This window comes from Terrapene carolina, unplaced genomic scaffold, assembly GCF_002925995.2.
Source record: "Terrapene carolina triunguis isolate 2854851 unplaced genomic scaffold, T_m_triunguis-2.0 Scaffold68, whole genome shotgun sequence".
Classification (NCBI taxonomy): domain Eukaryota; kingdom Metazoa; phylum Chordata; order Testudines; family Emydidae; genus Terrapene; species Terrapene triunguis.
The window spans coordinates 50,033,467-50,049,779 of NW_020664419.1; the positions used below are offsets into that span (position 1 = coordinate 50,033,467).

At 41.7% G+C, this 16,313-nt stretch overlaps 1 protein-coding gene across 2 annotated transcripts in view; it reads left to right on the forward strand.

Annotated features, from left to right (window-relative positions):
* The first annotated feature begins 1,004 nt into the window (after positions 1–1,004).
* TMEM117 (transmembrane protein 117) overlaps positions 1,005–16,313 on the forward strand; it is a 317,267-nt gene continuing 301,958 nt past the window's right edge. Inside the window, exon 1 of one of the 2 annotated variants that reach the window (XM_026648765.1) lies at positions 1,005–1,310. In XM_026648765.1, the coding sequence (XP_026504550.1) occupies positions 1,034–1,310 (277 nt within the window). In that variant the 5' untranslated portion in view covers positions 1,005–1,033. The remainder of the gene's footprint in view (positions 1,311–16,313) is intronic. The other variant, XM_029910852.1, reaches the window with a different exon arrangement.

The window sequence follows — 16,313 nt, forward strand, 5'->3', positions numbered from 1 at the left end:
GACGGGGGTTTGAGTGCCGAAAAGCCGGACATGTCCGGGAAAAAGAGGACGTATGGTAACCCTAATTGATCTCAATGAGTTTTGGGTCAGGCCCTTCAAAGATTAACTCTGGGATTTGTTCATTCCTCCATGTGTAGTAATCTCCAGTGGTGTTATTGGGAGATTTATAAATCTCGCAGGTGATGAGAGAATGGACTATGTGGTTTTCATGCAGACTCAGTCCAGATTCTTTCCAAAAAGTGATGGAGTAGATTTAGTAGTAGGCCTGGGATCTATGTGTATGTGTGTATGTGTGCAGGGGTGTTGGAACAATTTGTATAGTGGGGGTGCTGAGACCCATTTAACCAAACTGTAAAGCTTGTATATAATGGAAACCACTTCAAACCAAGGGGTGTGGCAGCACCACCAGCACCGCTAGTTCCAGCACCTATGTCAAAGAAGAGATAGAAGGAGGGATGAAATGTTCTAGAATCAAAATTTGTGGAGGCTTTGCTATATCTTTTTGAATGCATGAGACAGGCACTATGAATTTCAAGTGCCATATAACATGTTTTGTGCTGACCCATATTCACATGCCATGTTAATTGTGATGTAGTTGTACTTTAATAAGAATGTAGACATTTTAAAAATAAAAATGGCGTGCTAAAATGTATAGCATGCCTTTACTGAAACTAACAGGAAGTCTTAATTTTTCTTTGCCTGGGTTCTAACACAGCTTTTGTTTTAGGGTGACGAGATGTCCTGATTTTATAGGGACAGTCCCGATTTTGGGGGTCTTTTTCTTATATAGGCTGCTATTACCCCCCACCCCCGTCCCGATTTTTCACACTTGCTGTCCGGTCACCCTATTTTGTTTGGAACTGTTTATCACTGAGTTAGTCTAGAATATAAAAAGTAAATCACTGAAAATGTAAAGTGGTTTGACTTTTGAAATGTCTAGGCAGCTTCCGAATGCCATGCTGATTGGTGGGTATAACAATGTACTGATATATCTTGTATACACAGGCAAGCAACTGTCCTGAAGTATTTGAGAATGGGTAAAGGCTTCCGCTACTACTTCCAGCACCCCTGGTCTCGCCTCGTTGTGGCTTACCTGGTGATCTTCTTTAACTTCTTAATATTTGCTGAGGATCCAGTATCTCACAGTCAGACAGAAGCCAATGTTATTGTTGTTGGCAACTGCTTTTCATTTGTAACAAATAAATACCCTGGAGGAGGAGGCTGGAGGTTTCTGAAGGTGCTTCTATGGCTACTTGCCATTCTCACAGGACTGATAGCTGGGAAATTCCTGTTCCATCAGCGTTTGTTTGGTAAGTTCTGTAATGCATTAAATGATTTCTGACTAATGTTAACACTGTGTAGTTCTCTCTCTTTTTAAACTTTGTATTCATTATAATGTTTAAAACTTTGCAATAAAAACACTCTAAAACAACGATGATGCAGAATGCCCTATAGAATGTGGTACAACAAAGATTACATTCTTGTGACACAGAGGCCCTTTGGTGCTTTCTGGCAAAGGGTTCACTACTCTGTGTCAGCAACTCCTAACAGGCCTCACAACTCACTACAATTAAAACACCGCTTTCGTAGTATTTATCCATAAAGAATGTCATGTAAGATGTCTAATACAAGCATATGTCATACTGATCTTCATAATCGTTGTGAAATATATGTATGGATGATATTTAAGAAGTTATGTGTGTATATATACTGAAAATATATTCTGAGAGTCTATATCAAGGTATGAGCCACTAGCACAGAGAGGTTTCAGACCAGGAGTTCTTGTCCATCTAGCAAATAGAGACGTACATTAAGCATTGTATATTTTTTTCACAATGGGCCTCCCAACACTGGTTTGAACTGAATGCTAATAAAAAAAGAGACATGGGAAGTCAACAGGAAAAACAAGCAATGGGGGAGAAGAGTTTTATCAGGGAGTGCACTTCAAAGGTTTACTGGACTGTAACAAGGGGACAAATAAAGCATTTTGTTATCCGGCACTTCAGGAAGTAATCAGGCAGTGTGATTGCATTTATGAGAACAGGATCTCAACCAGGGTTGGTTGAAAATTCTGCAAAAAAGGCTTTGGGGTGAGATAAAACTACTTTAGACAAGGATTTTAGCCTGTTAAAGTTAAGTTTAGTTTGAGATGCATGTTATATGTCACCATTTTTGATTCCGTTATCCTTACTCAGTATTTCTTGAATCTTAATCTTTGATAATAAATTTATGATTTTCACTATAAATATATATCTGAGTGCTGTGATATTATCAAGGACCTAATCCCGAATTGTACCTATCAAGCTGTGTGTACACTGTTCTTTTGGGGACAGCTTTCTGGTAATTTCTGTGACCATGCAGTGATAGGGGCTGAGTGTTACAGAGGGAACACTGCAAGAACTTGAGGGTTGGTGTGGACCTATTACTAGCCTGAACTGAGAGAGCGAGGTCTATGGAGGCCTGGAAGGCAGGGGCTAGTGTTGCCAGAGGCTGTTGATTTCACAGAGCTGAGCTGCCGCAGGCACAGACAAGACTACTTCACTCAGAGAGAGGAAAGGTGCTGGTGAAGTGCCTCACAACACTGGGTGCCTCTGGGGAGTATCACAATCCTCCCGGATATTAATCCAATGCTAATCAAAGCCCCCATTAAGCACTTAAATTTTCATCTCAACTCTACAAGTGGGGCTGCATTTTAGCCTGTCTTTCTCCATCCCATCTTTTACTTCATCTCTTCTATTTCTGGGTCCTCATTTCCATTTTCTCTTAGTTCTTCTCCTCTCCCCCCCCCTCCACCACTGATTTTTGTACCATTTTCTATTTTTTGGTATTCTGTTTGCAAAAGAGAACTATGGTCTGTTACTCCTAGCAGCCTGTTCAGAGCTTCCTGCAGAAGGGAAGCTGAATAACCTTAGTGAGTTTCCCTGTGTGTAAGATCTTGGCTGAGGGAGAAGCTGCAAAGTGCAACTGAGACTAACCACTCTGAAACCTGAGAATAAATAGTTTCTCTGTGCAGCTCAGCTCACTTCAGATGGAGGGGAGTGAAAAGGCTTTTCTTTCTCCTCCCCTGCTCTCTCCTGCTGGTCAAGTCCACATCTGGTTAATTTGACTTTTCTGCTTAACTTACAGATGGAGTTGGGCAGTGAGGGAGCTAGAACAAAGTGTCCATCTGAATATCATACCATATATCCAAATTTTATAGCAGTTCAACAAAGACTGTTGCTGTACATTATAAATGTAGTGCAATTTGGTTGAAGCATGCTAGGCTTTTACACACAGTGGGAGAGATGGGAGCAAAGTTTAGACATCACATTTTCCTGAATTCATGGAGAGATAAAGGGGTGTATTCTCCTCTTGATGTGTTCTTATTAAAGTGTGTGAAATAATGTTAACAAGTGGATATCTTGACTGTAAAAAGGACATCCGTGAAAAGCTTTACTACATAGTAACATGCAGTGCAGCCTTTGAACAGGAAGCTCTGCAAGGGTTTCCCCACTTTGTTCTGATGTCTTAAAGGTAAAGCATGCGATAACCTGCATAAGGAGTAAAATAAATAATGACTAAAATTTTCTCCTGTTCAATTTTCTCAGTCCAGCAAGTCCCTATTTCATTTGATGAACATCTCCAAAGAAAACAGTCTTTATCTAGAATTGTTCTGCATGTCCTTATTGCATTTGATTAGGAGTAAATTGAATTTTAAGTGTGCCTTTTGTCTGTTAACACCATTATATTCTTCTTGATTTATGCCTAAGTATCTTGATATTTGGTGAACTATAGTATTTTTCCATGCATTTAATTTTGTATTTGAAATTGAAAGTTCATAAATTAATAAGGAAGCACCAGGAGAGGAACATTTGAAAATATGTACCTGTCTCTCAGAATGGAACAAAGAATGACAGTTACTCAAGGGTGGGGAGAAGACGGTGCCTGCTGTGCACTCACTCTAGGGATTTCCTCAAGCTTGCTGATTTGTCATCTGCCTTGATAAAAAAGCAGAAACAATTTACAAACTGATCCCACTAAATGGCATTCTGTATCTAAAAAGCCCCAAACACTGCCTACAAAAATAATAAACCTGAATCAGCTCTTGTACACGTACATCAAATTACTTTGGGCCATTGTCCAAAAAACAGCACAACACCCAGCAAAGTGGAAAATTTACATATTATTCAAGTTGCGCTCAACTTTATCAGCTCACATCCTGGAATTCTTGCATCTTGTAAGGACAAGTCTTGGAGTCTTAACTTGAGCCAAAATTCTTTTGAATTAGTGGGAGAGATTTGGCCCAAAGTGTGGTCTCTAGTGTAATATGTTACAGAACAACTAAGTAAACATGGCACAACATATGAACTTAAAGCTTCTTCCATTTTAGTAGATTCTACCTGTTTGAGAAAGAGTCCCTGTACGTAAAATGAGGAATACACCTGAAAATGGGCAATATCTGTCAAAACAGGAGAAATGTTTTCAGTCCCTCATATGTATGTTGTGGTGTCCTTTGTCATAATTCTCATCTCATGCACGCTCACTAACATTTAAAGAAATATTCACAAACTAACAAATTTACCCGCATGCATATTTATAGTTGCTTAGCTGGAACCATAAAAGACAGATTAAAACACTGATTAAAAATTGGTTATTACAGAGACTGAGTTCTGCTTACTGGCTAGCCAGTGTGCCCAGAGCTTTCCACTTTTTTTAGCTCCTTTCTAAATGGGGTGGAGAGAGAGTCAATGCTGAGTATTTTAGTTAGAAACTATCAAAAACACAAGATAGGGTGCAAGCAGCTTGGGCCAGCTATCTCCTATTTAAAACAGGAGGCACCATCATACTATGTGCAATCATTTCCTCAGGCAAGCAAATGTGGAGTTTTTAATGGCTCCTACTCTACAATATGGAGACCTGAAATTCACAGTTGTTTATAATTAAAATGATACATTTGAGTCTGAACATTGAAATGAGTGCCAAATAAAATTGGATCAAGACAAACCTTATTTTAGGAATTGTATCTTTCTATGGTCCTATGATGACAGTTGCACCTTCAAAACAGACAAATGTGTGTTCAAGAGTGCCAATTAGAGACCAATCCCATGGTTACTAATTCAGACAAAACTCCCATTGAAGTCAAGGCTTTCCAGTAGCAAGAGCTATTCTCTGAAAATATCTGACTTTTTTGTTAAGTATCTTGCATTTATATAGCTCCTCTTTATCTTGGAGGATCCAAAGTGCTTTACAAACTATATAAACATATACATATATAGCAGTCTACCACTGAAATGTAGTCACCTGTGAGTAAAACATGGCATCTTTTTTAACAGTGTAGAGATACAGTATGCAACAATTTAGGAAATGACATGACTATTATATGCAGATTGCAGAGGGAAGTTAGCTAGGCAGAACTGAATTTAGCCAAGGCAGCAAGGCCTGAGTGCTAACGACTCTACTCTTGGAAGAAATGTAGATCTTTAGCAGCTCAACATAAAGAAAACTTATAACCTGGGATAAGTTCATGAAATATTCCACCCCGATGAGTGAGTATTTTGAAATGTCAAGGTGAGTGTTAACATAAAAGTTGATAGGCAAAGCATGTTCTTCATTTGCTGTCAGCAGTATATCAGATATTACCAGGAGATTTGTAGCTGTAAATAGCCAGCAACTTCATTGCAGATTTTTGATTTCTACTTGATGATTCCTGTCAAATAGGAACTGACACATTTGGTAATGAGCAGGTGAAAAATACTGTCCTCAGTAGCCCATTCAGTATAAATGTCAGTGCCAATCACTTAGTGAATATCATTTAAAAACATTCAACTCAAGGTCTAGCTCAACTACTTCACCACTAACTTTCCCCTTTCAGTGTGTCACTTAGCATTAGATGAAACAACATTAGTTTGGTCCTTACTTGCCAATAGGAACAATCTAAAAATTAACTAATAATAATTCTCCCTCCCTTTCATCGCACAAGTGAATGTGAGTGAGTTTTCAAAAGCCAGCATCATCAAAATACTTGAAAAACTGACAACCAGCCACTGATCATGAATGCAGGTTCATCAGTTTCCAGCATTGACTGACAGCCAATATCAGATGTTGGCTTGAAACTAATCTGGGCACCATTCTCCTCTGAGAACATAAATGCCCTTCTAAATATAAATAAAAAGGAAGTAGGTTTCCTAACTGTTTCTTCTTCTTTTCCATTTAGAAAGGCAAAGTGACATTTTTACCTCTTCCTTTCTTAGGGCTTGATCCACAGCCTTCAGTGGGCTTTAGATTAGTCATTAAATCAACTCGATGCTATGTTATATCTGCAGTTAATTATAGAGGTTTAAGTAGGAGGGATGCGCCAGCGTCTCTAAATTCCTCCAAAAATCCTCCTCTTTCTTTTAAACTCCCCTTAAGCATCTAATTCCATAGGAGTCATATCTCTCACTTTCTAAAGCAATAGTGAGAGTCTCCTAGAAAAGCTACCAGTGTCAAATTATTCATTAATGAAGGATGCTTTGCCCTTAAATACAGATCAGCATCTAGTGACAACATATACGTTGACTGAAAACAACTCATACATAACAGGTTTCAGAGTAGCAGCCGTTTTAGTCTGTATCTGCAAAAAGAACAGGAGTACTTGTGGCACCTTAGAGACTAACAAATTTATTTGAGCATAAGCTTTTGTGGGCTACAGCCCACTTCATCAGATGCATAGAATGGAACATATAGTAAGAAGATATGTATACATACAGAGAACATGAAAAAGTGGAAGTAGCCATACCAACTGTAAGAGGCTAATTAATTAAGATGAGCTATTATCAGCAGGAGAAAAAAGACTTTTGTAGTGATAATCAAGATGGCTCATTTCAGACAGTTGGTAAAAAGGTGTGAGGATACTTAACATGGGGAAATAGATTCTGACTGATGTGGCTGATGGGATTAGGTCCTATGAACCGCATTTGCTCCAATCCCTCAGACAGACAAACACCTACAAGATCTCTGTCAAGCATTCTTAAAACTACAATACCCACCTGCTGAACTGAAAAAACAGATTGACAGAGCCAGAAGAGTACTCAGAAGTCACCTACTACAGGACAGGTCCAACAAAGAAAATAACAGAACTATCCGTCACCTTCAGCCCCCAACTAAAACCTCTCCAGCACATCATCAAAGATCTACAACTTATCCTGCAAGATGATCCCTTACTCTCACAGATCTTGGGAGACAGACCAGTCCTCGCTTACAGACAGCTCCCAAACCTGAAGCAAATACTCACCAGCAACCACACACCACACAACAAAAACACTAACCCAGGAACCTATCCTTGTAACAAAGCCCAATGCCAACTCTGTCCACATATCTATTCAAGTGACGCCATCATAGGACCTAATCAAATCAGCTACGCTATCAGGGACTCGTTCACCTGCACATCTACCAATGTGATATATGCCATCATGTGCCAGCAATGCCCCCTGCCATGTACATTGGCCAAACTGGATAGTCTCTATGCAAAAGAATAAATGGACACAAATTTGACATCAGGAATCATAACATTCAAAAACCAGTAGGAGAACACTTCAGCCTCTCTGGTCACTCAGTAACAGACTTAAAGGTGGCAATTTTGCAACAGAAAAGCTTCAAAAACAGACTCCAACGAGAAACTGCTGAACTTGAATTAATATGCAAACTAGATACCATTAATTTGGGCTTGAATAGAGATTGGGAGTGGCTGGGTCATTACACAAATTGAATCTATTTCCCCATGTTAAGTATCCTCACACTTTTTGTCAACAGTCTGAAATGGGCCATCTTGATTACCACTACAAAAGTCTTTTTTCTCCTGCTGATAATAGCTCATCTTAATCTTAATTAGCCTCTTAGAGTTAGTATGGCAATTTCCACCTTTTCATGTTCTCTGTATGTATATATATCTTCTTACTATATGTTCCATTCTACCTGATGAAGTGGGCTGTAGCCCACGAAAGCTTATGCTCAAATAAATTTGTTAGTCTCTAGGGTGCCACAAGTACTCCTGTTTGTCATACATAACAACTATATAACTAGCACATAAAAATATTAAAAAAAAAATATGGAGATATACCTATCTCATAGAACTGGAAGGGACCCTGAAAGGTCATTGAGTTCAGCCCCCTGCCTTCACTAGCAAGACCAAGTATTGATTTTGCCCCAGATCCCTAAGTGGCCCCCTTAAGGATTAAACTCACAACCCTGGGTTTAGCAGGCCAAGGCTCAAACCACTGAGCTATCCCCCCCCATAACATCATTACTTGGTGGTGTTCTTCCTGGCACTTCTTTCACATTTTGTCTTCCCTCTGAAACTCAAAGAAGAGTGTGATAGAATTTGTGCCTACAACTTGGAAAAAAGAATACAGTGCTTCATCTGTAAGGGGAATGTGGTAAGAAGAGCTATAATCATCTGACAAGTAAAAATAATCAGGCTGGGGCAATATTATGTGCTCATGATAAAAGCAGGAGTCTTATGACATTTGCAACTCTAGGACCCTGATTCTCATCCCCCTGTTGCTGCCAGGGGCCTGCTCTCTCCCTAGTGTACATTAAAGAAGCTTCTGGGCCTATGGAGCTAGAGCTTTCTCTCCCTCCCCACACCCTGCAGTGAGAGGCTGGGAGTAGGGCCGGTGTAGAGCCCTTATGCTAACTGAATGCCAGAAGGGGAGCCCCTGTGGAGGGGGGATTCTCCAAGGGCCAATTCCACCTCCTTTGTGGTGCCAGATAGGCACAAAGGGGACTTGGTGAGAGTTGGAGAACAATTCTCTAACCACAGTCCTTCTAGACTCACAATTGGTTAGGTTTTGTTGCCTTGGTTGATGAACTCATACGTGAGGGGCACCATTTGGGGTGACGGGGGGGATGGGCTCCAGCGACCCCAGTTTCATACAGGAGGTGTGCTCTTAGGCAGAGCTCTTAACTACAGCACAGCATTAGTGTGGAATGTGAGTTTTGCAGAGGAGAGGTGCTGCTTCTAGCTTGTGCCCCTGGGGCAGGGAGTCAGTATTTTGTTTACAAACAGAGGCAGGGTGATTAAGATAAGAAAGGGCTGGTAATTAAATTAAGGTACTTATGTGGCCCCATCACTATAGTATTTGAGCACCTCACAATGTCCAACATATTTCTCCTCACATCACAGCCCCCTCTGAGATAGAGCAGTGCTGTTATCCCCATTGTACAGATGGGGCACTGAGGCACAGAGAGACTAAAGGCAAGATTTTCAAAGGTATTTAGGCATCTAGTGGGATTTTCAAAAGCGCCTAGAAGGTTAGTTGCTTTGTAAACCCCACTGCCTAGCTGCCTCTTTGGGTGCCTAAAAACCTTTGAAACTCTATCCCTAAGGCACAGCCTGAGGTCATACAGGAAGTCCATGGGGAGGGAAGTAGAACCCAGGTCTCTCAGGGCTCGCTCCCTATCCATTGGACCAGCCTATTTCTCTGTTGCATGCTGCAAAAAAGAGGACTCTGATAGATGGGAACAAAACCGAGGAGGCCAGTTCTCTGAGACTCCAGCAATCAATCCGAGGCGATTGGGAAGGATGTCATGGTTGACAGCATAAAAAGCAGCACAGAGGTCAGGAAGAATGAAGAAAGAGAGAGAATGAGAATGAGCTGAGAGGAGATCACTTAACCCCCAGTGGTTGTCAGGTTCTGCCCCAGGCTGGGTTGTAGAGCAATGGCTGCTGTGCAATTTTACATTTTAACTGAAAACCATTTTGTTTTGTCTTTTTTTTTCTTTCTGAGTTCGAGAAAAGGAAGGAATGAGTGTCAGATGTTTTTATGCCTCAAATTTTTAGGGTTTCATCTGAATCCAGGCCAATTCCAGAACAAAGAACAGAAATTGCATCCACAGAGGCCATCAAGTCGACCATTATTGTCATGATTTGTATTATTCACTAGGTATCACCTGCGTGCTCAGCACAGTTCAGAATATGCCAGAAAATGTAGTCCCTGAGCCAATGTGTATAATATGTGTAGCCCTGGATAAGATGGCCCAGGTATTTAAGTATGAAGTGTATAATTATTGAGCACATGTTAATATCTAGGAGTGGAGGCACTGATGCCAATAGAAGTTTTACTGGATTAAGGGCTAGAAGATTTGACTCTCCATCTTTCTTTCAAGAGGAAGAGCTGCCTAGAGCTCCGGTGCCTGTTTATTTTCCTTTCCTGCCTGCAGTGGCCCTGAAATACCTCAGAAGTGTCAATTTTTCCCTCAACTTTAAAATGTGGAATTTTCTTGGTATTTAGTTTTAAATATTCTCCTGTGAGAACTGCATCTCAATCTAGCCTTTAAACAGAAGTGAAAGCAGAGTTGCCAACTCTCATGATTTTGTCATGAGTCTCATGATAATTATTGTTTTCCTTAAAGCACCAGCTTCTGGAGTCAAGTGGATATGTGATGATTTCACCCTTCATTCTTAAAGAAAAAATAAGTTTCTAACCCTCGTGGCTCTGGAGAAAGCTTCAAAATGTGATCCGAGTGCACCCTAAAGGCTCAAAAAAGCAGAAGGCAAATAAAAAGATCACCAAATCTATTGTACATAATCTCATGATTTTAAAGCCAGTCTCATGATTTTTGGTGAGCCTGACTCATGATTTTTGAACATTTGAGGCTGGCAATACTGTGAAAGTGACTTGAAAGTGTCAAAGCAGCAAAGAGTCCTGTGGCACCTTATAGACTAACAGACGTATAGGAGCATGAGCTTTCGTGAGTGAATACCCACTTCTTCGGATGCATGTAGTGGAAATTTCCAGGGACAGGCATAAATATGCAAGCAAGAGTGAGTAAGGCTAGAGATAATGAGGTTAGTTCAATCAGGGAGGATGAGGCCCTCTTCTAGCAGTTGAGGTGTGAACACTAAGGGAGGAGAAACTGCTTTTGTAGTTGGCTAGCCATTCACAGTCTTTGTTTAATCCTGAGCTGATGGTGTCAAATTTGCAGATGAACTGAAGCTCAGCAGTTTCTCTTTGAAGTCTGGTCCTGAAGTTTTTTTGCTGCAGGATGGCTACCTTTAAATCTGCTATTGTGTGTCCAGGGAGGTTGAAGTGTTCTCCTACAGGTTTTTGTATATTGCCATTCCTAATATCTGATTTGTGTCCATTTATCTTTTTACGTAGGGACTGTCCAGTTTGGCCGATGTACATAGCAGAGGGGCATTGCTGGCATATAATGGCGTATATTACATTGGTGGACGTGCAGGTGAATGCACCGGTGATGGTGTGGCTGATCTGGTTAGGTCCTGTGATGGTGTCACTGGTGTAGATATGTGGGCAGAGTTGGCATCGAGGTTTGTTGCATGGATTGGTTCCTGAGTTAGAGTTACTGTGGTGCGGTGTGTAGTTACTGTTGAGAATATGCTTCAGGTTGGCGGGTTGTCTGTGGGCGAGGATGGGTCTGCCACCCAAGGCCTGTGAAAGTGAGGGATCGTTGTCCAGGATGGGTTGTAGATCACTGATGATACGTTGGAGAGGTTTTAGCTGGGGACTGTATGTGATGGCCAGTGGAGTTCTGTTGGTTTCTTTCTTGGGCTTGTCTTGCAGTAGGACGCTTCTGGGTACACGTCTGGCCCTGTTGATCTGTTTCCTTATTTCCTCATGCGGGTATCGTAGTTTTGAGACTGCTTGGTGAAGATTTTGTAGGTGTTGGTCTCTGTCTGAGGGGTTGGAGCAGATACGGTTGTATCTCAGTGCTTGGCTGTAGACACTGGATCGTGTGGTGTGTCCGGGATGGAAGCTGGAGGCATGAAGGTAGGCATAGCGGTCGGTGGGTTTTCGGTATAGGGTGGTGTTAACATGACCGTCACTTATTTGCACCGTGGTGTCTAGGAAGTGGACCTCCCGTGTAGATTGGTCCAGGCTGAGGTTGATGATGGGGTGGAAGCTGTTGAAATCGTGGTGAAATTTTTCCAGATGTCATTGATGACATCTTCATCATCTGGACCCATGGGAAGGAGACTCTATAACACTATAACAACCTGCAAGGGTGCTCACATAGGAGCTATTACAGCTGTTTATTGATTTATACAAGACAACATTTTGGGATTGTTCCCACCAGTGATATTTAACATGGAAATCATCAGTAAATATTACAGACTATTAAACCTGCTATAACCCAGTTTATAGAGACACTGCTGAAAATATTCTAAAAAACCCACAATTTTCCTTTTCAATATTAATAGCATCTTAGATTCTTAGAACTGAATGAGTATTAAAAATCAAATTTACTCTTCCCTGGTTATTTTTACATCATGTCTTTCCCTCAGCTTGGATAATGAAAATAGATCCTCAATTTTACTTAGATAATGAAAATAGATCTTCAGTTTCACTTTCTGGTTTTCATACACTGGAGCAATACTGGGCTTGTAAATAGTATCAGGGATTGTTTTTAAGCTATTCCCATTTTTTAAAATTTCCAATAGGAAATATTACTATTGGACTCATTTTGTAAAACTTAAATTTTAGGCCAAATTAGACCTGCCAATGACCTTTTCTAATGAAGGTCTTACCTCTAGACTACAGCACAAAAGATACAGCAAAAGCTTATTGATTAGAAAAATCAATTTAAAGATTTAGGCCCTGATGTTGCACACATGTATACACTTGCGTAACTTGACTCATACAAATGGTCCCCTTAAAGTCAGTGAGTAAAGTGAAGCACATGGATGAGATTTGGTAGGATTGAAGCCATAATCTGCCAATTTAAATGTGGCCCTCTAATAAAAGCTTGTGTAAAATTTGAAGAAATAAAGAGAAAAAACAAGCTGGATAGAAATGTTAATACAGTGATCAGGCATTGTTTGTGTATTTGTTTGGTGCTTATTATAGGAGGGCCCTGGCCTCTGATTATGCTGCTTAGGCACTACTGTAATAGAAATAATGAACCACAATTTAAAAAATACCATACTAATGGTTGTTTTTAAATAAATATCCTTTTATAGCTTTCAGTTCAAACACTGCAGTACTAACTACCTGAAAGTAAAAATGACTTTTCACAAAAGTGATACTGACTTCATCAGATTTTTGTTATCCAAGATGAGAGAAATGCAAAAAGTAAGCAAACAGCATGAACACCACACAGAACTTAATTTATTAACATGATTTTTAACTTGGGTATCCTTTTATTATATCTTCAGCTTTAGTTACTAGACTGGAAGCAATAACGAATAACTTACAGAGTTGTTTTCAGATTTCACAGACAGAAGGTGATTTCAGGTTAGGGCCTATCGACTTTTAAAGATCACTTTGAAAATTCATTCTATGAAATGGCATTTGGAAAACTTGTAATTCTGACTGGAGCTGTCAGGGTCCCTTTTCGACCAGGCGTTCTGGTCGAAAACCAGATGCCTGGCAACCCTAAGCCCGAGCCCCAGGCCAGCCTGAGCATCCCCAGCTGTGCCGGCTGGCCAGCCGACCCCAGCCCTGGGCCAGCCCGAGCAGTCCCAGCCCGGGCCAGCCCCAGCCAGCTGACCAACCTGAGCCCCGTCCTGGCTCCAGCCGGCTGACTAGGGTTGCCAATCATCCAGGATTGGCCTGGAATCTCCAGGAATTAAAGATTAATCTTGAATTAAAGATTATGTCATGCAAAGAAACCTCCAGGAATAAGTCCAACCAAAATTGGCAACCCTACGGCTGACCGACCCCAGCTGGCCAACTGACCGCAGCCCCAGGCTGGCCCGAACAGCGCCAGCTCTGCCAGCTGGCCAATCCCAGCCCCAGGCTGACCCGAGAAGCCCCAGCCATGCTGACCAGCCAACCCCAGCCCTGGACCGGCCCGAGCAGTTCCAGCCCTGGGCCGGCCCGAGCCGGCTGACCAACCCGAGCCCTGGCCTGGTTCCAGCCAGCCAACTGATCCCAGCTGTGCGGCTAGCTGACCCCAGCCCTGGACCGACCCGAGCAGCCCCAGTTGGCTAACCCCAGCCCTGGGCCCTGCCCCAACCACCCCAGCCTCAGCTAGGTCGGCTGGCCGACCTGAGACCCAGCCGGCCCCAGCCCCTAGCTGGAGAATGGGAAACGCTACGCCCCTCATCCCCCGAAACCCCCAGCCGCCCAGCGGAAGAAGCTGAGCTTTTTATATGTGCTATGCAGGTTCTGGGGCTGCTGAGAAGGCAGTATCTGCTACTTAGCTTCCTGGGGTTCATCAGTAATCTGTCTGCAGTTCAGGGAGATTACAATGAACCTGGGAAGCTGAATAGCAGATATTGCTGCCTCATCTGCCCCAGAACCTGCATAGTGCATAATAATAAGCAAAAACCCGGCTTTCCGCAGCAGCATAGCCTTCCCTGGCCTATTATACCCGCCGCCCATGGGTCTAGTCCAAGAAAAGGGGGGTTCATCTCAGCATTGCCAACTCTTGTGAATATCATTGTTTTTCTTAAAGCCCCAGCTACTGGAATCAGAAGCTTGCACAAGAATCCCAGCTCTCATTAAAAATCCACCAGTCAATCAATAAAAATTCTAGCCCTCATGGTTGCATGAAGCCAGCATACCCTGAAGGTCAGAAACCAGAAAATAAATAAGCCCTGCTTCCATTATCTGTATTGGGAGGGGAGAGAGAAAGGCGGATAGCACTTACTATTTAGTGGTGTGTCAGAGTTACAGTGTGACGTGTTCTCCTGACCAGAAAGTAGAAGCTAGAGGAGCAGAGCTGAGGCTCAGGGCTCTTTCCTCAGAAGAGGTGGAGCCTTTTTTGGGGCTGGGGACATGTGCCCAATGATGATTCCTGTGTTGAGGGGTGGACTGGGAGAGGAGTCACAGCCTCATTTCAGATTTTAGGAAATGTCTCTCATTTTCAGTGCAAGGGGCAAGACAGCTGATTTACAGACCCTTTGTGTCAGCATCGCTGGCCCAAAGGGGCCCCAGGGCAATGGCAAAGCAGGGCCTGAGTGTTTTAATAAATATTGCATCAGCTACTTGTAATCCATGACAACAGATGATGAACCCATGGCTCTTTTTGTAAACACACTGACAATTTGTTGACCTAAATTCCCACTGTAGCCTCACTTGGCTATACCGTTCTTCTTCATGTGGTTTCCTAAGGTGCTGTGTAGTACTGTTGTGCCCTATTACACTCTGCTGTGTTCTGCTCAAGAGATGGCTGCATTCTAGTGCTCAGTAGAATGAATTCCTGTATGTGTCCCTTACCTACCTTACAGGAGGGTTGAGAGGTTTAACCAGTGCACCACTGCTTAGGTGCTTGGATACCACAGTTGATGGGGGTGGTATAATGACCTACCTAGAACAGAATTTCATCTTGCAGAGTCATTTAGACCTGTGCAAGCAAAAATCAGACTTGACATTTGTAAAGTGCTTGAACTCCTTGGATGAAAATTATAAAAGTGCAATGCAATGTTATTTTGCTATTTTTATGGCTCATTGTCAAATGCCTGAAAGCAGATTTAAAAGGAAAAAGCTGACACAACTTTATTTACATCCACCAGACAAAAACTTATTTGAAAACCAAATAAGGTCACTGAACTGCATAAACTGAACAAAATCCAGGAAATACCTAGCTTAGTCCTCACCTGACCACTGCAACCTACAACCACAATTTCACTTTTCCCATTATCCCACCTACAGGTATCACTCGCAATACACATACCTTCTGCCTTCACTTCCATACACGTACAACCTTGATTTCCAGTCAAATGGAGTGATCAGAAATGGATGTCTTCTAAAGGTTCAGATTAAGTGTTGAACTGGTTTGTGTTGAAGTACATAGCTAGTTTGTGTGGCACAGATTTGTAGTTGGTTATTATTCTGATTTATAAAAATATTGACAAAAATCTCTAGGTACCTTTAACAAAGGTTATGAAGACAAATAATAAAGCTAGCTGGTAACACCAATCTTTTTTACATCCCTCCCCCATTCCCAACAAAAATCAATCTCCAATAAAAGGTTCCCACAAGCATCCTTATGTTCTCACAAGCCTCACTGACTCCTTCCCTCCCCAACAGACTTAGAAAATAGATATGCTTTGCCATGGGCTTAAAAGACCAGAAGTGTTTCAGAGCAAAGTGGCTATTAGTTGAAAAGCTGCAGGCGCCTCCACTGAGGGCTTCCTCTCTTTTAAATTGAGTGGGATCCAGGTAGGGAGCTTCTACTAATCACAGCTGCAATGGTATGGCATGATCTCTCAAATCGGCAGCCATTTTAAAGTTTTTTAAGTCGCAGCTCACTTGGTAACCAAGAGATAGCCAGTGCATATCCTGGAGCACTGATTTAATGTGTTTTAATATAAATAATTTAATATAAACACATTTTTATTTATATTACAAGAAAGAGAAAATTAACCCTATAAAGCCAGGGAAAGT